Source organism: Mercenaria mercenaria, chromosome 13 (assembly GCF_021730395.1).
Source record: "Mercenaria mercenaria strain notata chromosome 13, MADL_Memer_1, whole genome shotgun sequence".
NCBI lineage: Eukaryota > Metazoa > Mollusca > Bivalvia > Venerida > Veneridae > Mercenaria > Mercenaria mercenaria.
The window spans coordinates 20,463,992-20,489,645 of NC_069373.1; the positions used below are offsets into that span (position 1 = coordinate 20,463,992).

At 35.8% G+C, this 25,654-nt stretch overlaps 1 protein-coding gene across 4 annotated transcripts in view; it reads left to right on the forward strand.

Annotated features, from left to right (window-relative positions):
• The window catches only part of LOC123530482 (E3 ubiquitin-protein ligase HUWE1-like), a 110,668-nt gene that overhangs the window by 8,445 nt on the left and 76,569 nt on the right, over positions 1-25,654 (forward strand). For 3 of the 4 annotated variants that reach the window (XM_045311256.2, XM_053521299.1, XM_053521301.1), the window contains exons 6-21: positions 1,161-1,302; positions 2,538-2,612; positions 3,666-3,782; positions 4,239-4,338; positions 6,312-6,412; positions 6,846-6,907; positions 7,550-7,638; positions 7,847-7,927; positions 9,138-9,223; positions 9,473-9,574; positions 9,947-10,202; positions 12,204-12,305; positions 20,901-20,981; positions 21,754-21,860; positions 22,445-22,622; positions 23,201-23,292. In XM_045311256.2, the coding sequence (XP_045167191.2) occupies positions 1,161-1,302; positions 2,538-2,612; positions 3,666-3,782; positions 4,239-4,338; positions 6,312-6,412; positions 6,846-6,907; positions 7,550-7,638; positions 7,847-7,927; positions 9,138-9,223; positions 9,473-9,574; positions 9,947-10,202; positions 12,204-12,305; positions 20,901-20,981; positions 21,754-21,860; positions 22,445-22,622; positions 23,201-23,292 (1,771 nt within the window). The remainder of the gene's footprint in view (positions 1-1,160; positions 1,303-2,537; positions 2,613-3,665; positions 3,783-4,238; positions 4,339-6,311; positions 6,413-6,845; positions 6,908-7,549; positions 7,639-7,846; positions 7,928-9,137; positions 9,224-9,472; positions 9,575-9,946; positions 10,203-12,203; positions 12,306-20,900; positions 20,982-21,753; positions 21,861-22,444; positions 22,623-23,200; positions 23,293-25,654) is intronic. The other variant, XM_053521300.1, reaches the window with a different exon arrangement.

Genomic DNA, 25,654 nt, shown 5'->3' on the forward strand with positions numbered 1-25,654 from the left:
GTACTTAAAAAATTTGAATTTCTCAGTTAAATTTTTTGTTTAGGTCCGCCTTTTCTCAAAAGCTATAAGAGCTACAGCCTTAAAACTTTGCACACTTGTTTGTCATCATTAGATAAATTAGTAGGCCAAGAACCATAACTCTGGTATGCATTTTGTCAAAATTATGGCCCTTTTTGTAATTCTGAACTATGACTTTTTAGCTCACCAGAGCATAAAGTGCTCAATGTGAGCTATTGTGACCAGTCATTGTCCGTTGTCCAGCAACATTTGCCTTGTGAACACACTAGAGGCCACGGTTGTGACCAATATTTATGAAACTTGGTCAGAATGTTTGTCTTGATGATCTCTAGGTCAAGTTTGAAACTGGGTCATGTGGGGTCAGAAACTAGGTCACCCGGTCAAATCAAAAGAAAAGCTTGTGAACACTGTAGAGGCCACAGTTGTGACCCAGTATTTATGAAACTTGGTCAGAATTAAAGTTTGAAACTCACGAGAATTAGTCAGAATGTTTGTCTTGGTGATCTCTAGGTCAAATTTAAATCTGGGTATTGTGAAGTCAAAAACAAGGTCACCCTGTCAAATCAAAAGAAAAGTTTGTGAACACTGTGTAGAGGCCACAGTTGTGACCCAATATTTATGAAACTTGGTCAGAATGTTAGTCTTGATGATCTCTAGGTCAAGTTTGAATTTGGGTCATGTGGGTCAAAAATAAGGTCAGTAGGCAAGATCAAAGGAAAAACTTAACACTCTACTAGTCTCTAGAGGCCACAGTTGTGATCCTATCTTTATGAAACTTGGTCAGAATGTTTGTCTTGATGATCTCTAGGTCAAGTCTGAAACTGGGTCATGCGGGATCAAAAACTTGGTCAGTAGGCCAACTCTGGTGAGCGATATAGGGCCTTCATGGCCCTCTTGCTTTCTTACATACTGACAAGCACTTGCAGACGAGCGATGGCACTCGTAGGTGGTGCTCTTGTTTACTAGGTATGAACAGTAAGATGTGTATGACAATGTGCTGCAAAACATGCATGTAACACCTTTATTGTTACCTTGTATTAGAATCAAAATAAAAAATACATGGAAAAATGAACTTTCTTAATTTTTGAAAATGAATGATTGTATTTGCTGTTAAGTGACTTTTAAATGTCTTTTGTTTACAGCAAAAGATCAAATTTTATAACTCGACTTGGCTCAGACAAAAAGCAAGGTTTGATTGTGCACCTGACCCATCTTGCTGAGAGTTGGGGAGGAAAAGACAACGGATTTGGGCTTGCAGAGTGCTGTCAGGATAATCCAATTTCTGTAAGTTTAAAATTCTTCTTTTGTTTTTCAACATTGTAAAGTTTTACTACAGTGTAAAGCAGACCTAACTCTTACCATGCTGGACACGATTGATTCTGCCTTTGCGACCAGTGTAGATAATGATTAGCCTGCACAGATCATGATCTGCACTGTTCGCCATTCAGTCACGGGTGTGGAAATCCCAATATTTTTCACTTGTCCACGGACAAGTTAGACTTAAAAATCTACTTGTCCGCAGTCAAAACTTACTTGCCAGGATTTTCAACATATTAGCATGCAAATAATTCTTTATTTTGGACAATTATCTACAAGTAGTTACAAAATCAAACATAATAAAGTGTAATACTGTAGCTGTTTCAAAAAAAAGCCTTTGACACTTTAGCTTGTGTTCGTCCGCAAGGCCTAAAAGACTGCCCATCATGCCATGCGAAGCCACGTGAGAAAGCATGAAACTTTCTGATTGTCAGAAAACACCATACTTCCTGACTCGTACTAGCGAGCGCTTTGTACTTTGACTGTTGACTTCCATTTTTGTTGGCAGACGAAGTTTTATCAACGAATTTGTCCAAAACTGTGATATTTGTTTACGTTTCCGGTTTCTATTCGCCGAGTTATCATGTGCAGAATCTCGCGAGATCATGACAGGGAACCAATCAGAATGCAGAGAAAGAGATACTAAATTTAGACGCAGTATGGTTTTCCCAAAACATGAGAAATCGAGAGGCCACTCGGCTGGTGAATCATCCGTTTTGTACGTCAAATTCTTTTATAAACTCCATATACTTGAAGCACTGTTCATCGTTTCTAAATTATTCTTTCCTTTTTCATTTCAAACCAGAAAATTTGTGCTTGTCTGCGGACAAACGGTATGTGAAAACTCACTTGTCCGCCGTCAAAAAGTCCCAAGTAGGACATATGAATTCCACACCCCTGAGTCAGTATCTCTTTGGTATACATTCCTTTTAACAGTTAATGGTACTGTCCGAGTTAAAAGATGGACAAGTTCATTATAGAAATTTAGCAGGGTCAGGGTTAATAAAAAATAAACTTAAATTGTATTGATTGCATTTGTATTTACATATAAAAAAGGGAATTACTGGCCAGTTTATGTTGGACACTTGCAGTTCTTAAGAAGTAAAAACCGCATTTTTGGAAGAGAGCGAATGAAGTATTGTTAACCTGGAAATTGATTAGCTAGACAGTTGTTTGAGTAGGTTTTTTTCCCACATTTTCAGAGTTTTCCCGGTAGTGCTACAACACTGCATTTTGAATTTTACCATGAAAATCCAGAGGAGAAGAATTCCAGAAAGGTATTTTATAGTACTGGGTTATTTCAGATGAGTTGATTTTGCATGCACTAACATTCATTGAGTATATTGCCGGTTTCTTTTCATGTGTTAAGAAAAAAACCATCATATCCTTTCTTTTGTTTGATGTGTTGTTTGGGGGGCGGGTAGTGGGGGGGTCTGTCCATATATATATATATATATATATATATATATATATATATATATATATATCTGTTTGACCATGCGTCATAGAACTATTCTATAATTGGAATGTTATTCAACATGTGAAGTTATGCACTTTTTAAGACCAGACATGGTTCTTGACCTAGTGAAAGATAATACATAAAGGAGATGACAGAATGCTTGTGTTACAGCTATTCCCAAAAGAATTGTTGCATTCATTCTAATTACAAAACTATTTAGACAGCACCTAAAATATTTACCATATTACAGAGTGGACAGTATTGATTTATCTTGTACATTAATGGCATACATGCAATCAAGTTTACAATTAAAATGATGCAAATTTCATTGAAAACATACTAATTCATTAGAGCAGACCATGATTGATAGACATGTATACGTGAAATGTGTTGCATTCTTAAAAGAAACTATAGTAAGAGTCATTGCAGTCAAAGTTTTCTATCCAGCCCTTTATGAGCTTTTGGGTGGAACATGTATGTTTATTAGCGCACTTTAGCGATGTATGAAAGCAAATGTTTAAAAGAATGCTTGGTAACCAATTACTGTAAAATCATTTAATTTCGTGGGTATGAAATTTTGTGGTTTTGGTCAAAAGAGCAGTTTCGTGGGAATATGAATCGTGGATTTCAACTTTTGTACATAAAATGAACAAGCATTTTACTTGTTTGTTGGGATTAATTTAAATATCATGGATTGACTCAACCACGAAATCCACGAAAATTAGTCCTCCACAAATATTAATGATTTCACAGTAGTGTAGAAAACAGAAGAGTCTTGTGCATTTCAGCTGGGATCTACAGAGAAATGTGGTTTTGTATTTATTAGTTATGATAAAATTGACAAGAATACATGAATGATTGTACATTGCAGGGTACTTCAAACATTATTACATCTATACATATAGAGAATGTGGACCAGTACGACCAGTTACCTTCTCAGATCATGGAGGAGCTTGTCAGTAAATACAGGATACCAGAAAACAAACAGGTAAGAAATCAGATGGAAGTGTGTACTTCAAAAGAAACAACTTCCCACTATTTAAGACAGAGTCTGGATAAATTGCTGATAAGAAAAGCATTTTCGGAGCTGTTTTTATTCAAAATCATTGCCAGTATTAGTTGCTTAAGTAGATTGAAAGGGTAATTTACATGTTGATGATTGCTAATTGTTGAAAGGTTGAGCAGAATGGTGAATTGATTTGATAATGCTTGGTATTGATTTATAATTGAAGTTCTATTTATCTTTTCCCATGTGGAAAACATGGAAGGATTTCAAACAGAAAGTTGATTGGAAATGGACAGAAAATAGAAATATATTCATAGGAAAAAGTGTACCAGAGTGAATCGCAAGCAAAAGCGATCAATTTTGCGCTCTATTGTGGATAAAGTATCAAGTGACAAAAAAAGGTAAAAGGTTAATGACTGGTGTTATTCTTGATTTCAGACACTGTTGTACACACATATTAGACTGGCTCATCTGTTTACAAAGTATGAATGTAGAGTACAATGTGTACAGGCACGGTTACAGTCCATAGCTATTTTAGGTAGGTCCAGAATATTGTGTCAATATAAAATGCACTTCTGTGTTATTAAAAGTTGTATTTCCATTTTAAGTAAATTGTCAGACTGTCCTACTTAATGTACAGGCCTTTTTTTTCATCAATTTGGAAATGCCACCGACACCGGTGGAATTGGGAAAATGCTCTCGGAAATTGTCTTGATTGGGACAATTTGCAAATTGCCAAAATCTACATAAATGTGTTTTTGTGTGAAATATTAATGAATTGCATTTAACTGTATTATAATTTACCTAAATATACATACAAATTAGCAAAACTATTTTAAAACAGCAAAAACCCTAAAAGGTATAATCATTTCGGAATTTTAAATTCAACTTTGGGAAAAAACCATACTTTTTGAGTCGGCTAAAGGCTGAAAGCCTTTTGACGAGTCCTTGCTGTTCAGCGATTCTCTAAATGGACCAAATAACACGTGAAGGGATGTAGTTCCATTAGATTTCTCAAACTTCAAACAGTTCACTGCATGAATGAAGTTAAGTTGTGTCAATTCCCTTTGCTATGACCAGTATAAGATGTAATCTGTCATATTTATGACTTGTAATTGTGCAATACTCGAATGTAACTCATTAAGCATAAATGTGCATTTTAAGAATTGCGCAGGCTTACAAAGCTTGGGTAACATCCAGCGAAAGACAAAAAATAGTTCCACAGGGCTCCAGATAAGATGCGTATTAGCGTAAATTACGTATAGAAATAATGCAAATACGCATGTCTAATAATTTCTAAGCGTATAAAAACGTATATAAAATTACAGAAACGCACACAATGCTTTTTTAAAAACAAAATCTGAATCGGCTGGATGCGTTAGGTAACATAGCCGATCAGCCTTAATTCTCCCACATTGAACGTAAACACGCATCGTATGATTTCTATAAACTTTGCGTGGGTTGAATTTTGCAGTCAGTAAACGGATAAATTATCGGAAGAAGAAGCTCTTACTGGTTTGTTTAGTTACTGCTGATATTAAAAATGATTTTAATTCTTATTTTTCAAGAAATAAACAAATTGGCGAAACATTAAATTGTATTTTCTTGTAGTTTTTGAAATCGAAAGTAGATTGTCTATGTTTGGCTGCTTTCACGAAACGAAACAACTTTTTTATGAAAAGATTTAAATAAGAGGTAATTTAACCGTAAACTTCAATTCAATGTCAAATACTGCCAATTGCTGCTAAATGTCTTCGTATCATCACAATTTGTAAAATATATTGTTGAAACTGGAGAAAAGTGTAATCGTATCCGGATATAATATTTTGGGTAAATATCGAGCTGTGTTATGAAATTTTAAGAAATAAACTAAAAACAAACTGAAACTGGTAGACTATACTGTCAGTACATCAATCATTAGCCGACTCAGGCCCTTCAGGCCTTTGATTTGCATTGGGATTACCTCCTTTTACCGGAGGTAGATTTATAGGGGAAAAAAGCCCTGATGTAGTTCCACAAAACTTACAGATTTAAATATTTTCTATCATAATTGATTTTCTTAGTGGAGTATCTTATTCATGTACCAGTAAATTGGTGTTTAGAAAGTTTGAAAAAGAATCGGCAGCAAACAGCATATAATCAAGAACATTATGTAAATTAGGGCTTTGCTACTTGCGATTGACAGAACTTGAGCAAATGAAATTCAGAGTGCACTTTAAACCACGGACATCTTTAACTTTTTGTTTGATCAGTATAGGTGTTCTTATTTTGCATGTAATAGAAAAAGTGGAAACTCCACTGGTCACCCAACACAACAAAAGTTAAAATTTTGGAGGCTTTGATTGAACATGTTCATGGATGGTACCCATAGGAATGTTTCTAAGTTCAGAACTTTGGAGGGGCATTATTCTTAATAGATTACTAAAGACTGTAGCTTTTGTAGTGAAACTTTAATACTTGTTTTGTCCAATAATATATTTATATGTACATGTATATATGTGTTTGTTACAGTTTATTCCAATGCAATGCAAGAGAACATCAACTCACTGTTGTATCCCGGCTTTATTGAAGAACTTGTAGATATTGTAGAACTGAAGAAGGAAAATTTAGTGGTAAGCTGTGATAGTTCTGTTTGGTTTAGATTATTAATAAGCCAGATCAATCTGCCATCTCTATTGGTAAAGTAATAAAAATTTGAAAACAAAGCATGAACTAATACAAAATAAACACTGACCTGGTGACCTCTATACTGCAAAACGACTTTTGACCAGCTATGAACACTGGGACAGGGCGTAAGATGATTGCCTAAGGTCAGTAGATGTCCTCTTATAGTTGTGAATATCGAAAGTCGTGATCAGTGCATACTTGAAACTGAAAATTACATATTACCTTTGAGGTGCCGTCAGTGGTGCACATGTGTTTTTCAAACAGCTGTTGTTCCTCTTTTTATAGCTGAAATAAGGTTAGATCTCTCATTTGAAGAAACTGTTTTGCTTTTGCCGTGAGTGAAACCAATCAATAATGGTCTGTTGTTATATTTTTCAGGAGATAAAAAGTGCTGCTTTAAGAACTTTGACTTCCATAATACATCTTGAAAGAAACCCAAAGTAAGTCTTATATTTCATGATGCTGAATTTTCAAAACTTGCAGTTTAAAGAATCTATCATTTAGTGCAGCTGCATTAAATGTTCACTGAGCAAAGTGCTGATTTAAATTAGAAAAAAAAACAACCCAATCGTTACCTACTAAGAAATAAGAATATTTTTAATCAGATGAGTTGATTCAGGGTGATTGATAAGTTACCATTGAAGAATGGTATAGCACCTTTTCGATAAAAAAAATTATTTATTGACCTTTTAACATGCACAGAATTGGTTTTGTTTTGAGTTTAATGCTGTTTTTCAACAGTATTTCAGTCATGTAATGACGGGCAGTTAAAATAACCAGCGTTCCTGGATTCTGTACCAGGACAAACCTGTTCCCGTTGCAAGTAACTGCCAACTTCCCCACATGAATCAAAGGTGGAGGACTAATGATTTCAGACACTATGTCGTTTATCAAATAGTCACGGAGAACATACGCCCCGCCCGAGGATCAAACTTGCGACCCCGCAATCCATAGACCAACGCTGTACCTACTGAGCTAAGCTGGCAGGCTCACAGAAATGGTAAAACTTTGCATTTATATTTAAAAATGTAAAATCGAAGAAAAAGAAATTAATGGCCATGAAATCTTCAAATGCTTTACAGATTGACCAATATAATAGATGCAACAGGAGCAGGATCATACCATGGTTTTCTTCCAGTTTTGGTCAGGAACTGTATACAACATATGACAGGTATGCATTATCTAGAATTCTAAGTAGTGTAAAGTCACTCTTATTGGTAGCAGACTAACTTTCTTTCATTTTGCCTCAATTTACAAACTAACGTTGCTGTTCAGATAAAATGATGTTACAGTAAGCTTGATTAAGATTACTTTAAGAACACGTTAGTCATACTATTATATAATGAATTTTTGTGCGCATACATCTTTTATTCTTGTAGATGCAGAATTGAAAGCATTTCCACAGCCCTATGCAACTGCCTTGTTCTCCTTTCTTTACCATCTAGCAAGCTACGAAAATGGTGAGTATGCAAATTAATCTGTATTTGTTGGACTTATTTGTTTCAAGATTTATTTCTTGCGTACAAAGACCATAATGAAATGGTATTTTAGCAGAGTTGTTGAAGTCAGTGAGGACTGTGTAATGATTTGCTTTTAGCTGTGGAAGAAGTTTTTCTTTACATTTTAAGCTGGTTGTGAGAAATTCATAAGATATCCATACTCAAAACTGTAATTAAATCCTAGTGGAACTTCATTCAAGAAGCAGTTGCTATTGTAAGTCAGAATTTTTCAGATTTTTCCTTCAAGAAGCAGTTGCTATTTTAAGTCAGAATTTTTCTGATTTTGTCATTGTTAAATCATCTTGTATCCTCTTTTGGGAATAAATTAGGTTATTATTGGTAAAAATACCCCAAAGTACAAAAAAAAGAAATGTCCAGTTGTGATCAATATCTATTTTCTACACAGTTTCTGTTTATAGATTTGTGAGGCAGCCATCCAGCTGGCTTATGGAAGGTCGGTGGTTCTACCCAGGTGCCCGCTAATGATGAAATAATGCACGGAGGGGCACCTGGGGTCTTCCTCCACCATTAAAGCTGGACGTTAAATCCAACAAAAAAAAATTTATAGAGACATTGCATTCATGTGTACGAGGTGACCTAACTGGGTCATTTACGACAGGGCAGAATGCTAAATTAAAATGTGGGAAATTCGATAAATCAAACCTTTAGTTTGGTAGCGAATTTTCTACATACATATGGTTTAAAATACATAAAAGAGAAAGAATTCTTTTGTTTTACATGTAAGATCAAATTTCAGACATGAACGCCAAAAGCAATCTATTTATGAAAGGTGTAGGAAGAAAATATCTGTGTTTCACTCTCACTTGGTGAAAGATATATCAGTTTTACACAAACAAAAATGTAGGGCATTTTTCCATATAAGAACCATATGAGCGGCGCTGTGAGAAAATCAACATAGTGCATTTGCGACCAGCATGGATCCAGACCAGCCTGCGCATCTGTGCAGTCTGGTCAGGATCCATGCTGTTCGCTTTCAAAGCCTGTTGCAATTAGAGAAACCTTTAACGAACAGCATGGATTCTGACCAGACTGCGCGGATGCGTAGGCTGGTCTGGATCCATGCTGGTCGCAAAGCCACTATGTTGGTTTTCTTGTGGCGCGGCTCATATTATTGTAGTTTCAAGGAAAGATTTTGTTATGTATGTTACAGGTGTGGAAGCATTAGTGTCCTGTGGTATGATGGAGTCTTTGCTCAAAGTCATCAACTGGTATGGAGAGGGACATGATCATATTACTGTGAGTACTGAAATATTCTGGATTGTCAAAGCTAAAAGCAATCTCAAATTCAGAGTTGGAAATGCTTTCGTCACTTCTCAAGTTTTAACTGATTAACGTTTGTGAAGATTTTGGCTTGATAATAATGCAGATAAAGGTTGGGAAATGTGAAATGTATATTTCATTTTGCAAAAATACATACTGTGAAGGTCTGTACGACATCACACTGTTGTTGGTTAATATGTTAGAGTTAAACTGTTGATATTTCAGTTTGCCACTCGGGCAGTGCGAGTTGTGGATTTGATCACCAACCTAGACATGGCAGCTTTTCAGACACAGGGTGGGCTGACAGCATTTATCAACAGATTAGAGGTGAGACCACTAAATGGTGTTCGTGATAGTGTGACACTTTCCATCAAGACCCTGGATGATAGTGATTTTATAATATGCAAAAAAAGCTACTTTGGTCTAGCATTTAATTCATGTTAAATGTAGTTAACAAAAGGTTAATGGTATTAGTGTTTCAACCTTGTTTCTGATGTGACACTGAATACATTTTTGGTCATAAAAGTTACTTTATTACAGATATCTTAAAAATTAAAAAGTATTCTACTTCCACCATCTGATGTATACCTTATTTACAATAAAAGCTTGTTACAATTACGTGGATCAAAGAGTAGAATGAATCTATTAAAATGTCCGTATTAACAAACAAGTTTAGTAGTTACATTTTCAAATTAACAGCATGAAGTTGGAATCTGTAGACAGGTTCAGTCATTCGAAATCCGTCCACGTCATCTGGACACGACTATGGAGTTGCAGCCAGAATCACCACCTCTTGCAATGGAAACTGATGCTGCCAGTCCGGAGCATCACAGTGATACTCCGACAATGGAAGATCAAGGTTCAAGCGTTGATGAACCACAGCCTTCAACGTCTACTGGGATAACAGGAGGCTCTAGTCAAACTACATTACCTGACTACTCAGCAGCTAAAACAGGTGAACTATCTTTGATTTTTCCATAAGTTGAAATAAAAAAAAATACTGGTCGAATTTGTGTCTCCTGCATCAAAAATGCTACGAAATAAAGGAAGGAGTATATATATTATCAGCGAAGTTAAATGGCAATTAAACTTGCCTACTATAAATAATAGACTCCAACACTGTTGGTTTCATTCACAGGAAAAAGTAAGTCAGGGTTCGACACTTACGGTGTCCCGGGGGCCCGAGGATCCCAAATTTTGAGGAGGAACACCAACTTCTAAAAGCTGGGATTCCGGCTGGATACCTATTTTTTTGTCAATGATATCTAAAAAGTAAAAGATAAATACCTGTTTGAAAAATATTTTAACCCTTTCCCACATCGATACGTTTATCACCGTATCTATCAACCAGATAGAAACGTATAATACCGATTAATGGCCATTTGAACAGAATCGTTTTATCCCGTGTCTCATGATCAATCGCTTTATCGTTCTTTTCCTAAAGAAACAAATTCCGGATGTTTACTAACTCAAAATATGGGATTTCGTAATCATTATTTACGTACAAGATCATGTGGTTACTATTTAAATATATCGAGTACTTTGCAAAGAAAGACACCGTCACCGGGGTTTTTTCCTACAAGTGCACGACGCTACCAGTACGTCATGGAAAATTACTGAGCTGGCCGGTTCGCGCCGCGGGACTTTCCTCGTTCTAAAAATAACAACCTAAGTATTTTTAAAAGTGTTAGGTCATGAAGGTCACGCGTGATACATGCAGATTTTCCCTGAACAACAATTTGTGTTCATGATGGCTTGGAATTTATGGCCTTACATAACGGGAAGTGTTAATCAAAACAGAAGGACCGCGGCTTCCAAATATTTTATGACACCCTAAGAGTTAATTGCAGCGGAAGTCACCCGTGATGTATGGACGTTTGATGATCAAAATATTACGTAATATTATCTAAAAATATTTTAATTTTTAGCACAAGAATACTGTTTACGAGTCTCGATCTCGGCGATGTTTTTGCACTTTCAGAAATTTTACGATCCGTTACTTTTGTAGTGTAGTGTTATTCAGTTTGATGGTTGTTTTTTTATATAAATACTTACCGATTCCGATTCGGAAGAGAAGTCTATTAACTATAAATCAAGCTTTCAAACATCAAAATGAAATTGTATATGAATTTCAATGTGAAAGTAATCCAAAACAGAATTTTATGCCTAAAAATATAATTCCCTTACTTTAACACTTTATATCTTCAAACCTCAAAGAGAAACTACAATAAATTTTGCATCATCGGAAATATGAATGCCAGGTAATATTAAGATTTTATATTTTAAAATATATGAAGAGAAGTCAAGAATTTCAAGAATTTTTTTTTTTGATATTATAATTTTTAGTGGTTGTCACAATAGACTTGACAATGATTATATCTATAAGATACAAGTGTCTCCAAAGTCGAGACCTTGTCTTGACATTGGCAAACATGTAAATTGATATCAGTTTGGATACATTCTTCTGTAGTAGTTAAGGTGTCAGCCACTCAATACAGAGGTTGCGGGTTTGAATCCCACTAGGGTACGACCGTAACTTCTCATAAGACACCTGTTGTGATTGTTTTTATATATCATATTATGAGGGATCCCAAAGCCTGAGGAGGACCCCCAGATTTAAAAAGTAGAGATTCCTTTGGGAACCTTGTTCAAATAAGTAAGTGTCTAACCCTGTAAGTTAAAGTTCAGTGCACAATATCTTTATGGATTTTGATATAATGGTCCATGAAGTTAAATTCCATCAAACACTGTAAACTTAATCTTTCAAGTCGAAAATCTAAGGGTTTATGACTTGAAAAGACAAAAAATGAAATTTTAATTTAAAAAAAAAAAATGAAATTGTAGTCAAACTAAATTATTCTGCTTTATAACTAACTTGTCCTACACATAATAGGTAAAAGTACAACTGAGTGTGTTATTTTTGTTGTCCATTTGTTGAAAATTTATGTACTTTCAGGACGTCAGTGTTTTCCTCAGAGAGCGGCACTTCTCAAGTCAATGCTAAATTTCCTGAAGAAGGCCATACCAGATCCCTCATTTTCTGAAAGTATGAGGCACTGTAAGTATAAGCTAGTAAAATTAGACTTCTAGAAATTTAAACTTACATCTGTTGTTTTTATTAGCTCACCTGTCACAAAGTGACAAGGTGAGCTTTTGTGATCGCGTGGCGTCCGTCGTCCGTCCGTGCGTGCGTAAACTTTTGCTTGTGACCACTCTAGAGGTCACATTTTTCATGGGATCTTTATGAAAGTTGGTCAGAATGTTCATCTTGATGATATCTAGGTCAAGTTCGAAACTGGGTCACATGCAGTCAAAAACTAGGTCAGTAGGTCTATAAATAGAAAAACCTTGTGACCTCTCTAGAGGCCATATTTTTCATGAGATCTTCATGAAAATTGGTCAGAATGTTCACCTTGATGATATCTAGGTCAAGTTCGAAACTGGGTCATGTGGGGTCAAAAACTAGGTCAGTAGGTCTAAAAATAGAAAAACCTTGTGACCTCTCTAGAGGCCATCTTTCTCAATGGATTTTCATGAAAATTGGTCAGAATGTTCAGCTTGATGATATCTAGGTCAAGTTCGAAACTGGGTCACGTGGGGTCAAAAACTAGGTCAGTAGGTCTAAAAATAGAAAAACCTTGTGACCTCTCTAGAGGCCATATTTCTCAAGAGATCTTCATGAAAATTGGTCAGAATGTTCTCCTTGATGATTTCTAGGTCAAGTTTGAAACTGGGTCACGTGCGGTCAAAAACTAGGTCAGTAGGTCTGAAAATAGAAAAACTTTGTGACCTCTCTAGAGGCCATATTTTTCATGGGATCTGTATGAAAATTAGTCAGAATGTTCACCTTGATGATATCTAGGTCAAGTTCGAAACTGGTTCACGTGCGGTCAATAACTAGGTCAGTAGATCTAAAAATAGAAAAACCTTGTGACCTCTCTAGAGGCCATATTTTTCAAGAGATCTTCATGAAAATTGGTCAGAATGTTCACCTTGATGATATCTAGGTCAAATTCGAAACTGGGTCACGTGCGGTTAAAAAATAGGTCAGTAGGTCTAAAAATAGAAAACCCTTGTGACGTCTCTAGAGACCATATTTCTCAATGGATCTTCATGAAAATTGGTGAGAATGTTCAGCTTGATGATACCTAGGCCAAGTTCGTAACTGGGTCATGTGCGGTCAAAAACTAGGTCAGTAGGTCAAAAAAATAGAAAAACCTTGTGACCTCTCTAGATGCCATATTTTTCATGAGATCTTCAGGAAAATTGGTGAGAATGTTCACCTTGATGATATCTAGGTAAAGTTCAAAAGTGGGTCACGTGCCTTCAAAAACTAGGTCATTAGGTCAAATAATTGAAAAACCTTGTGACCTTCCTAGAGGTCATATTTTTCAATGGATCTTCATGAAAATTGGTCAGAATTTTTTATCTTGATGATATCTAGGTCACTGTGTCAAATAGAAATAGAAATAACGACGTCATACTCAGTTCAACACTAGGTCATGTGGGGATAGGTGAGCGATTCAGGACCATCATGGTCCTCTTGTTGTTAATGTATTGAACATTCTTCATTTGTTGAAAATGCAAAAATGCACAGATTTATACCGGAACAAAAATTGAAATGCATTCATGTGTACGAGGTGATCTAATTGGTTCATTTACGACAGGGCAGAATGCAAAATTATAATTGTAGAAGTATTGGCATTAATATCTAATGTTTTGTATGCAAATACATCCAACAAACATTCATTTGTTTATAGTGCAAAAAATACACAACATACATGAAAAGTTACCTGCATTCATGTGTACGAGGTGATCTAACTTATAAACTAGTTCATTTACGACAGGTTATTAAGCAAAAATACACAACATGCATGAAAAGTTCCTGCATTCATGTGTACGAGATGATCTTACTGGTTCATTTACGACAGGGCAGAATGCAAAATTAAAACTGTAGAAGTTTTGGCATTCATATCTAATGTTTGATTGCAAATACATTCAGCAAACATTCATTTGTTTTTTTAAAGCAAAAATACACAAAGTACATGAAAAGTTACCTGCATTCATGTGTACGAGGTGATCTAAAAGGTTCATTTATGACAGGGCAGAATGCAAACGTAAATCTGTAGAATGTTTTGGCATTCGTTCCTAATGTTTGATTGCAAATACATTCCACAAACATTCATTTGTTTATAAAGCAAAAAATACACAACGTACATGAAAAGTTACCTGCATTCATGTATACGAGGTGATCTAACTGGTTCATTTACGACAGGGCAGAATGCAAAATTAAAACTAGAGAAGTTTTGGCATTCATACATAATGTTTGAGTGCAAATACATTCAGCAAACATTCATTGGTTTATAAAGCAAAAATACACAAAGTACATGAAAAGTTACCTGCATTCATGTGTACGAGGTGATCTAACTGGTTCATTTACGACAGGGCAGAATGCAAAATTAAAACTGTAGAAGTTTTGGCATTCATACCTAATGTTTGATTGCAAATACATTCAGCAAGCATTCATTTGTTTATAAAGCAAAAATACACAAAAAACATGAAAAGTTACCTGCATTCATGTGTACGAGGTGATCTAACTGGTTCATTTACGACAGGGCAGAATGCAAAATTAAAACTGTAGAAGTTTTGGCATTCATACCAAATGTTTGATTGCAAATACATTCAGCAGACATTCATTTGTTTATAAAGCAAAAATACACAAAATACATGAAAAGTTACCTGCATTCATGTGTACGAGGTGATCTAACTGGTTCATTTACGATAGGGCAGAATGCAAAATTAAAACTGTAGAAGTTTTGGCATTCATACCAAATGTTTGATTGCAAATACATTCAGCAGACATTCATTTCTTTATAAAGCAAAAATACACAACGTACATGAAAAGTTACTGCATTCATGTGTACGAGGTGATCTAACTGGTTAATTTACGACAGGGCAGAATGCAAAATTAAAACTGTTGAAGTTTTGGCATTCATACCAAATGTTTGATTGCAAATACATTCAGCAAACATTCATTTGTTTATAAAGCAAAAATACACAAAATACATGAAAAGTTACCTGCATTCATGTGTACGAGGTGATCTTACTGGTTCATTTACGACAGGGCAGAATGCAAAATTAAAACTGTAGAAGTTTTGGCATTCATACCAAATGTTTGATTGCAAATACGTTCAGCAAACATTCATTTGTTTATAAAGCAAAAATACATGAAAAGTTACTGCATTCATGTGTACGAGGTGATCTAACTGGTTCATTTACGACAGGGCAGAATGCAAAATTAAAACTGTAGAAGTTTTGGCATTCATACATAATGTTTGATTGCAAATACATTCAGCAAACATTCATTTGTTTATAAAGCAAAAATACACAAAATACATGAAAAGTTACCTGCATTCATGTGTATGAGGTGATCTAAGTTAACTGGTTTATTTAGGACAAGGCAGAATGCAGAATTAAAACTGTAGAAGTTTTGGCATTCATACCAAATGTTTGATTGCAAATACATTCAGCAAACATTCATTTGTTTATAAAGCAAAAATACACAAAGTACATGAAAAGTTACTGCATTCATGTGTACGAGGTGATCTAACTGGTTCATTTACGACAGGGCAGAATGCAAAATTAAAACTGTAGAAGTTTTGGCATTCATACCAAATGTTTGATTGCAAATACATTCAGCAAACATTCATTTGTTTATAAAGCAAAAATACACAAAGTACATGAAAAGTTACTGTATTCATGTGTACGAGGTGATCTAACTGGTTCATTTACGACAGGGCAGAATGCAAAATTAAAACTGTAGAAGTTTTGGCATTCATACCAAATGTTTGATTGCAGATACATTCAGCAGACATTCATTTGTTTATAAAGCAAAAATACACAACGTACATGAAAAGTTGCTGCATTCATGTGTACGAGGTGATCTAACTGGTTCATTTACGACAGGGCAGAATGCAAAATTAAAACTGTAGAAGTTTTGGCATTCATACCAAATGTTTGATTGCAAATACATTCAGCAAACATTCATTTGTTTATAAAGCAAAAATACATGAAAAGTTACTGCATTCATGTGTACGAGGTGATCTTACTGGTTCATTTACGACAGGGCAGAATGCAAAATTAAAACTGTAGAAGTTTTGGCATTCATACCAAATGTTTGATTGCAAATACATTCAGCAAACATTCATTTGTTTATAAAGCAAAAATACATGAAAAGTTACTGCATTCATGTGTACGAGGTGATCTAACTGGTTCATTTACGACAGGGCAGAATGCAAAATTAAAACTGTAGAAGTTTTGGCATTCATACATAAGGTTTGATTGCAAATACATTCAGCAAACATTATTTGTTTATAAAGCAAAAATACACAAAGTACATGAAAAGTTACTGCATTCATGTGTACGAGGTGATCTAACTGGTTCATTTACGACAGGGCAGAATGCAAAATTAAAACTGTAGAAGTTTTGGCATTCATACCTAATGTTTGATTGCAGATACAATCAGCAAACATTCATTTGTTTTACAAAGCAAAAATACTAATCATACATGAAAAGTTACCTGCATTCATGTGTACAAGGTGATCTAACTGGTTCATTTACGACAGGGCAGAATGCAAAATTAAAACTGTAGAAGTTTTGGCATTCATACCTAATGATTGATTGCAAGTACAATCAGCAAACATTCATTTGTTTATAAAGCCAAAATACACATCATACATGAAAAGTTAGCTGCATTCATGTGTACGAGGTGATCTAAATGGATTATTTACGACAGGGCAGAATGCAAAATTAAAATTGTAGAACGTTTGACAATCTTACCTTGTTTGATTGCAAATATTTTCAACAAACATCTATTAGTTGAGTATAAAAAATAACACACATTTTCCAGATTCATGAAAAAAGTTTCTTGCATTTATGGGTAGAATGGAAAATCAGATTTGTCGGAGTTTTGGCACTTAGATTTTACATGTGATTGTGCAGTGGTCCATAGGGACAAAAAATTTCACATATAATTAAATTCATGAAGTGATAGCATTCATGTGTACGAGGTGATCTAACTGGATCATTTACGACAGGGCAGAATGCAAAAGTAAAATTGTATAAAGTTAAAAAAATCAAACCTTTATAGTTTGGTTTGCAAATTTTGTATGTACATTTGTTTTTATGCCCCCGAAGGGAGGCATATAGTTCTTGAACTGTCTGTCAGTCTGTCGGTCTGTCCGCAATTTTCGTGTCCGGTCCATATCTTTGTCATCGATGGATGGATTTTCAAATAACTTGGCATGAATGTGTACCACAGTAAGACGACGTGCAGTGCGCAAGACCCAGGTCCGTAGCTCAAAGGTCAAGGTCACACTTGGACGTTAAAGGATAGTGCATTGATGGGCGTGTCCGGTCCATATCTTTGTCATCGATGGATGGATTTTCAAATAACTTGGCATAAATGTGTACCACAGTAAGACGACGTGCAGTGCGCAAGACCCAGGTCCTTAGCTCAAAGGTCAAGGTCACACTTAGACGTTAAAGGATAGTGCATTGATGGGCGTGTCCGGTCCATATCTTTGTCATCGATGGATGGATTTTCAAATAACTTGGCATGAATGTGTACCACAGTAAGATGACGTGCAGTGCGCAAGACCCAGGTCCATAGCTCAAAGGTCAAGGTCACACTTAGACGTTATAGGATAGTGCATTGATGGGCGTGTCCGGTCCATATCTTTGTCATCGATGGATGGATTTTCAAATAACTTGGCATGAAAGTGTACCACAGTAAGACGACGTGTCATGCACAAGACCTAGGTTCGTAGCTCAAAGGTCAAGGTCACACTTTGATGTTAAAGGATAGTGCATTGATGGGCGTGTCCGGTCCATATCTTTGTCATCGGTGGATGGATTTTCAAATAACTTGGCATGTATGTGTACCACAGTAAGACGACGTGTCACACGCAAGACCCAGGTCCGTAGCTCAAAGGTCAAGGTCACACTTAAAGATCATTTTTCATGATAGTGCATTGATGGGCATGTCCGGTCCATATCTTTGTCATTCATGCATGGATTTTAAAATAACTATGCATGAATGTGTGACACAGTAAGACAATGTGTCGTGCGCAAGACCCAGCTCCGTAGGTCAAAGGTCCTAAACTCTAACATCGGCCATAATTATTCATTCAAAGTGCCATCGGGGGCATGTGTCATCCTACGGAGACAGCTCTTGTTCTTGAATATAAATATGAAGGATTATTTTAAGATATTGAAATCACATGGAAGTCATTAATTGAAGGTGACAAAAGTAGCTCTTTTACTGTAGAACTGATCGCAATTAAAATGTGAAATTTCAGTCTTTTGATTTAATAGCAGTTAAACCTACTTTTTCTTTAGACAAATTATATTGAAAAACCTATAGCATTCATGTGTACGAGATGACCCATATAGGTCATTTACGACAGGGCAGAATGCAAAATAAAAATTGTTGAAAAAGTATGCAGTCTTGGCTGTAGTCAGATTTGCGATGTACTTTAACAAACAGCTGGGTTACATGAATGTACTAAAGTTTTCAGATAATTTACAAGGACAGTGCATTCATGTGTACAAGGTGACCCATGTAGGTCATTTACGACAGGGCAGAATGCGAAATGAAACTTGAAGACAATTTGTGCAGTCTTGACTGGAGTCTGATTGCAGATGATTTTTAGCTCACCTGTCACAAAGTGACAAGGTGAGCTTTTGTGATCGCGTGGTGTCCGTCGTGCGTCCGTAAACTTTTGCTTGTGACCACTCTAGAGATCACATTTTTCATGGGATCTTTATGAAAGTTGGTCAGAATGTTCATCTTGATGATATCTAGGTCAAGTTCGAAACTGGGTCACGTGCCATCAAAAACTAGTTCAGTAGGTCTAAAAATAGAAAAACCTTGTGACCTCTCTAGAGGCCATATATTTCATAAGATCTTCATGAAAACTGGTCAGAATGTTCACCTTGATGATATCTAGGTCAAGTTCGAAACTGGGTCACGTGGGTTCAAAAACTAGGTCAGTAGGTCTAAAAATAGAAAAACCTTGTGACCTCTCTAGAGGCCATATTTTTCATGAGATCTTCATGAATATTGGTCAGAAAGTTTACCTTGATGATATCTAGGTCAAGTTCGAAACTGGGTCACGTAGGGTCAAAAACTAGGTCATTAGGTCTAAAAATAGAAAAACCTTGTGACCTCTCTAGAGGCCATATTTATATCTCAAATTAGGGGAATCTATCATTGAAATGGTCAGAATATCGTAGTCAGCCTTGAATGATATCTCTAAAGGTCAAATGTTCGAAACTGGGTTAATGTGTGGGTGAAAAACTAGGTCAGTAGATCTAAAAATAGAAAAACCTTGTGACCTCTCTAGAGGCCATATTTCTCAATGGATCTTCATGAAAATTGGTCAGAATGTTCATCTTGATGATATCTAGGTCAAATTCGAAAGTGGGTCACGTGCAGTCAAAAACTAGGTCAGTAGGTCTAAAAATAGGAAAACCTTGTGACCTCTCTAGAGGCCATATTTTTCAATGGATCTTCATGAAAATTGGACAGAGTGTTTACCTTGAAGATATCTAGGTCAAGTTCGAAACTGGGTCACGTGGGGTTAAAAACTAGGTCAGTAGATCTAAAAATAGAAAAACCTTGTGACCTCTCTAGAGGCCATAATTTTCATGAGATCTTCATGATTATTGGTCAGAATGTTCACCTTGATGATATCTAAGTCAAGTTCGAAACTGGGTCACGTGGGGTTAACAACTAGGTCAGTAGGTCTAAAAATAGAAAAAACCTTGTGACCTCTCTAGAGGCCATATTTCTTAACGGATCTTCATGAAAATTGGTGAGAATGTTCAGCTTGATGATATCTAGGTCAGGTTTGTAACTGGGTCATGTGCGGTCAAAAACTAGGTCAGTAGGTCGGAAAATAGAAAAACCTTGTGACCTCTCTAGAGGCCATATCTCTCACGAGATCTTCACGGAAATTGGTGAGAATGTTCACCTTGATGATATCTAGGTCAAGTTTAAAAGTGGGTCACGTGCCTTCAAAAACTAGGCCATTAGGTCAAATAATAGAAAAACCTTGTTACCTCTCTAGAGGCCATATTTTTCAATGGATCTTCATGAAAATTGGTCAGAATTTTTTATCTTGATGATATCTAGGTCACATGTGCTCAAAAACTAGGTCACTATGTCAAATAATAGAAATAATGATGTCATACTCAGTTGAACACTGGGTCATGTGGGGATAGGTGAGCGATTCAGGACCATCATGGTCCTCTTGTTTATATAAACATAGTAAATCATTTTTCATTCAGCTAGCTCATCTTCCCAGTAAGCATGAAACTGTGGTATTTTTGAGAATCATATACTAATGCAGGGTTATATATGCAGGAAAAACTGATTCTTAAGATCCTGAAGTTTGAATGAGTCAAGTTTTATCTAATGTATCTTAATTGGTAAATTGTTTGCTTCCTTTATAAGCTGTTTAAAAGCTTCTTGATTAGAACATGAAAGATTCGGATAAGATGATGACTAGGAAGAACAGATATTTTCTTGAAGATGTGAAAGAGACTGTTTTGATTGTTGTTTGTGATATATGCTCCTATTTTCTTTCAGTAATGGAAGGTTCCCTGCCAAAATCATTGAAGCATATTATCAGTAATGCAGAATATTATGGACCATCATTGTTTCTGCTTGGTGAGTAAAAGAGAGAATCCTCAGTGTTGTAACTAGAATATACCAAAAATTTACTTTCGTTTAAAAGTGTTGTAATGATCAACCAAAGATTCCCTTACTAGCATCATGGAAAATTGTTATAGACTGTTTGATAAAGGAAATGAAATAAGTTAGTTCTTCTAGTGTTGGATTTTGTTCATGCATTACTGGGCCGAATTGTACCTGGGTGTAGCCTGCCCGCTTAGCTCAGTAGGTAAGAGCGTTGGTCTAAGGATCGCGGGGTCGTGAGTTCGATCCTCGGGTGGGGCATATGTTCTCCGTGACTATTTGATAAACGACACTGTGTCTGAAATCATTAGTCCTCCACCTCTGATTCATGTGGGGAAGTTGGCAGTTACTTGCGGAGAACGGGTTTGACCTGGTACAGAATCCAGGAACACTGGTTAGGTTAACTGCCCGCCGTTATATGACTGAAATACTGTTGAAAAACGGTGTTAAACCCCCCCCCCCCTAAAAAAAATGTACCTGGGTGTCTCTTTGAGCAAAGAAAAATGTTCTTTGATAGATAAGCAAGTTTTTTAACATGTACCTACTATAGAAAATTAAGCCTCTTTGCAGTAAGATATTCATTTTCATGACCTTTTGAACATTCATGTTTTTGGATTTTAAATTCTTGATACAAGAATTGGTTGTGTAGAGTTGAAATGATATCATACTGTTCATAATGTTTTCTTATTGTTTTGTGTGGTTATTTGTCATGAAAATTCAGATTTACGGAATGTATATATTTCAGCAACTGATGTGGTGACAGTGTATGTGTTCCAGGAGCCGTCACTGCTGTCCTCCCTACAAGATAATGGACTGACTGATGTTGTCCTTCATGCTCTACTCATTAAAGATGTTAGTGCTTTCCTTTACGATAAACCTTATTACAATTTCAATAGGTTTTGATAAAAAAAATCATCTTTGAAAATGAAAAGGGTTGGATATAGAAGACTTGAAGAAAAGAACAACATAGACTGTCTAAGAATTAATGTTTATGTACATGATAGTATTTTCTGCCTTAGTAAAACCCTTTCAGTTGGGTAGAACACTAGGCTGTATGATGGGGAGAAAACATGTCTGAAGTAATTCGTCCTCTACTTCAGATTCATGTTGGAAAGTTGGGAGTTACATGCAGAGAACAAGATAGTACTGGTACAGTTTGGTTAATGGCATTTAACGCATATAAAAATAATCTCCTCCCTGCTTTCTTTTGAGGAAGCTGCTATGTACTCAAGACTGGTTAAGTATTAGCTTGCCTTGGAAATACAGCTTTACCAGTGTTTCATTTGACTGTTTTTCGCACATATAAAAACCTACTGAAATATAATATAAAACAGTACACTTTAACCTTTGCCTTTGTTAGATATATACCAGTGATAAATGTCTGTGTCTCTACTACATTTATATCGATGTGTAATTAGCCTCATGTTGTATAACAGGTGCCAGCTACCCGTGAAGTATTAGCCTCTCTACCAAATGTGTTCAGTGCACTGTGTCTAAATGCACGAGGGTTGGAGTCATTTGTACAGTGTCAGCCTTTCGAAAGATTGTTCAAGGTTTTGTTGTCGCCAGACTATCTCCCAGCAATGAGGAGACGTAGAAGTGCTGACCCATTTGGTAAGATTTTAAATTGTTCGCATCGTAAGCAGAAAACTAAGCTGCAGTTAATGTGAAGCAATAGCTTAAGTTGATAGCTGTAAGACTGAATGAAAATAGGTAGAGCTCAAGGCATTCTATAGGGAGCCTAGATGGAATCCAAATAAAATTGAGATGTACAGCAATGGTTGTTAGTTCTTCATGTCTGAATTATATTTGGACTTTGTGCCTTGTGGTGAACAGGGTAATAATGGCATAAGGAATGCAGGAACACTGGCTAGATGAAGTTACCACTGTATGCAAGTGAAATACTGTTGAAAAAAATATATTGAAGCATAAGATTGACTAGAAAAGCTTTCAGTAATGAAAAGTGAGTTAAGTAGTTCAAGGTTAAAAAAACATGTTTAAATTGTTAGAATTTTAATTTGTATCATTTGTGCCAGTAAAAATAATCAGCAGTACACTGTTGGATCATCATAGTGTTCTATAGGAAAATTTTAAATATTATGACACTCATTTGACCTAAATGATTTCTTATTAGGATTATGATTGTCTTTATTAAGCTATACTCTGTAGCTACACTATGACCCTTATTTCAGGGGATACAGCGAGTAACCTTGGTAATGCTATGGATGAATTAATGAGACATCAGCCTTCTCTACGCATTGATGCCACAAAGGCAATTATTAGGGTAAATATAAACAAGAAATGATATCAAAAGTCTTACTGCTAAAATTGAACTATAAAGAGGCCTCTGTGGCCGATTGGTTAAGGTTGCAGACTTCAAATCGCCCCTCACATGTGTGGGTTTGGGCCTCTATCTGGGCGTTGAAATCTCTATGTGAGGAAGCCATCCAGCTGGCTTACAGAAGGTCGGTGGGTCTACCCAGATGCCTGCTTGTTATGAAGTAATGCAGGGAGGGGCACCTGGGGTCTTCATCCACCCTTATAGCTGGAATGTCCCCATATGACCTATAGTTGTGTCAGTGCAACGTTAAACCCAACAAACACAAAAATGTTCTAAAAATTATTTATATGACAGGCTACAGTACAGGATTATAAATTGCATTGGCAGGGTTGTCAATAAGTTTTTGCTGAACAGGCTGAAATAGAAAAGTAGGCGGCCATCTAGGGGGGTCCGGGGGCATGCTCCCCCCGAAAATTTTGAAATTCATCGCTTCATTTCCTGCATTCTGAGGCATTTTTGGAGCATTTAAGAACATATTTTCCACTGCATTTTTAAATACAATATACCCCTTATTTTCACATTTTTTGAGCTCACCTGGTAAATTTGGAGAAAAAAAAAAAAAAAATGAGTTTACATGTTCATGAATGCATTTTTCAAGTTCTGAAATGTTAATAATTAACTTGTCACCACACTTCAACTCTTTGTTGTACTTCTTTGCAAAATTAAATAGTTATTGCACTACTGCATATCTAAATTCAAAACTCTACTGAGAATTAAACCTGTACTCATATTTCTTTTGTGGGGAACAAGACTCCCCAGATGAATTTTTACAATTTGGCATGACAAAAAATGTCACTGTTAGAACCATCAAAACGAGATGTACGGAGTAAGAAATAATATAAGTTTAGACAATAGAAAATTAACTGTTTGATTCTCATCCCCGCCTATCCGTATCCAAAACCCCTAGCCTCGATTTTTTTTATTGATCAAAAATCTGGATATCCAAAATCGTATGTCCGGATACTGTTACACTTTCGTAAACATTGACCAAATCACTACTTTAAAGGATGTGTTTGACAAATTATGATGGTGCACAGACAGTTTAACAGCATTTGACAGTATCTGATATTAAAATTTGCCATGACATTTCCTCTTATTAAAATGATTTAAGAGAAATATTTATCAAAAATCGGCCGGCTGATAGCGCGACAACTACTGTACTTTCGGTTTCGAAAACTTTTAGAAAAAGGTAAAAGCCAATATATTTTCTGATCTAAATTTGATTGTGATTAATATTTTTTGATAGAAATTAAATATCTGTCTCAGTTGTCACACATTATAATCAACACCTGGCTTTGTTATATAATGCAATAAACAGCACTCCACAGGGGTAAATAGGTGTGAAAAATCCGTAAATTGTTGTTTACAGATTAGTTATAAGCGATGTTGGATTATTAAATATAAAGAAGCTTGTGGATAACTTATTTGATTTGTTTTTTTTTCTTGTTGCTTCTTTTAAATCGGGACCGTCACTCATGATTTTTCAAAATTCTTGGAAATTATCGCGGATGTCCCGTCACTCTTTCAACATTCCGAAGTTTTTGCTACAAAATATAACATTGACACTACGATAACTGATGAATATTTTTCATGTAGATCTCTAATATTAATTCAGTCCGTGAAACATGATTTTCATTTCTTTGACGTTAGCTTGGATGACGTACGTATATCATCATTTGTAAAGGCGGAGCTTAAATAGTTTGGCTATAAATGTAAATGTGTTTAATGCCAAATAAATGATATGTTATGTTATTATGTTATGTTAAATAATTTTGCCGATAAAATACGTCACGCGTTCTACATCCAAAGCTGTCATTGGTTTATCGCATGTTTTAAGTCCAATCAAAGATCGACAGGCACGTGGCAGTGTATGAAATACACTGTATGAATATGACATATCGCTCGGCAATTAAGATTGAACATCACCCGTGATGACACGCTGTGTATTATGAACGGAAACGGCCGCGGGTAATATCGATTTTTAGACTGGATGGAGAGCTTTTATACAAGTTATATTTTCGTGACAGAATTGTGAAAATAACTTTAAAAATACTATGGTCGGCGGGTTTAGCATTTCAGGCCCGATTTTATTTTTTTTGTGAATTTGAACCGGCCCAAATGCCATTTGAACCGTCCATTTCGGCCGGCGGCCGGTTCTTATTGACAACCCTGATTGGTCTGAATTTTAACATCAGAGGTGCTTATCCACATATTTACATTTAAGCATACTCGCAAAGAGATGAAATCTCAAACCTGTCTTGTGTTTCTTTTACTGTGATCAAGTGTATCTTTGATTATAAAGACC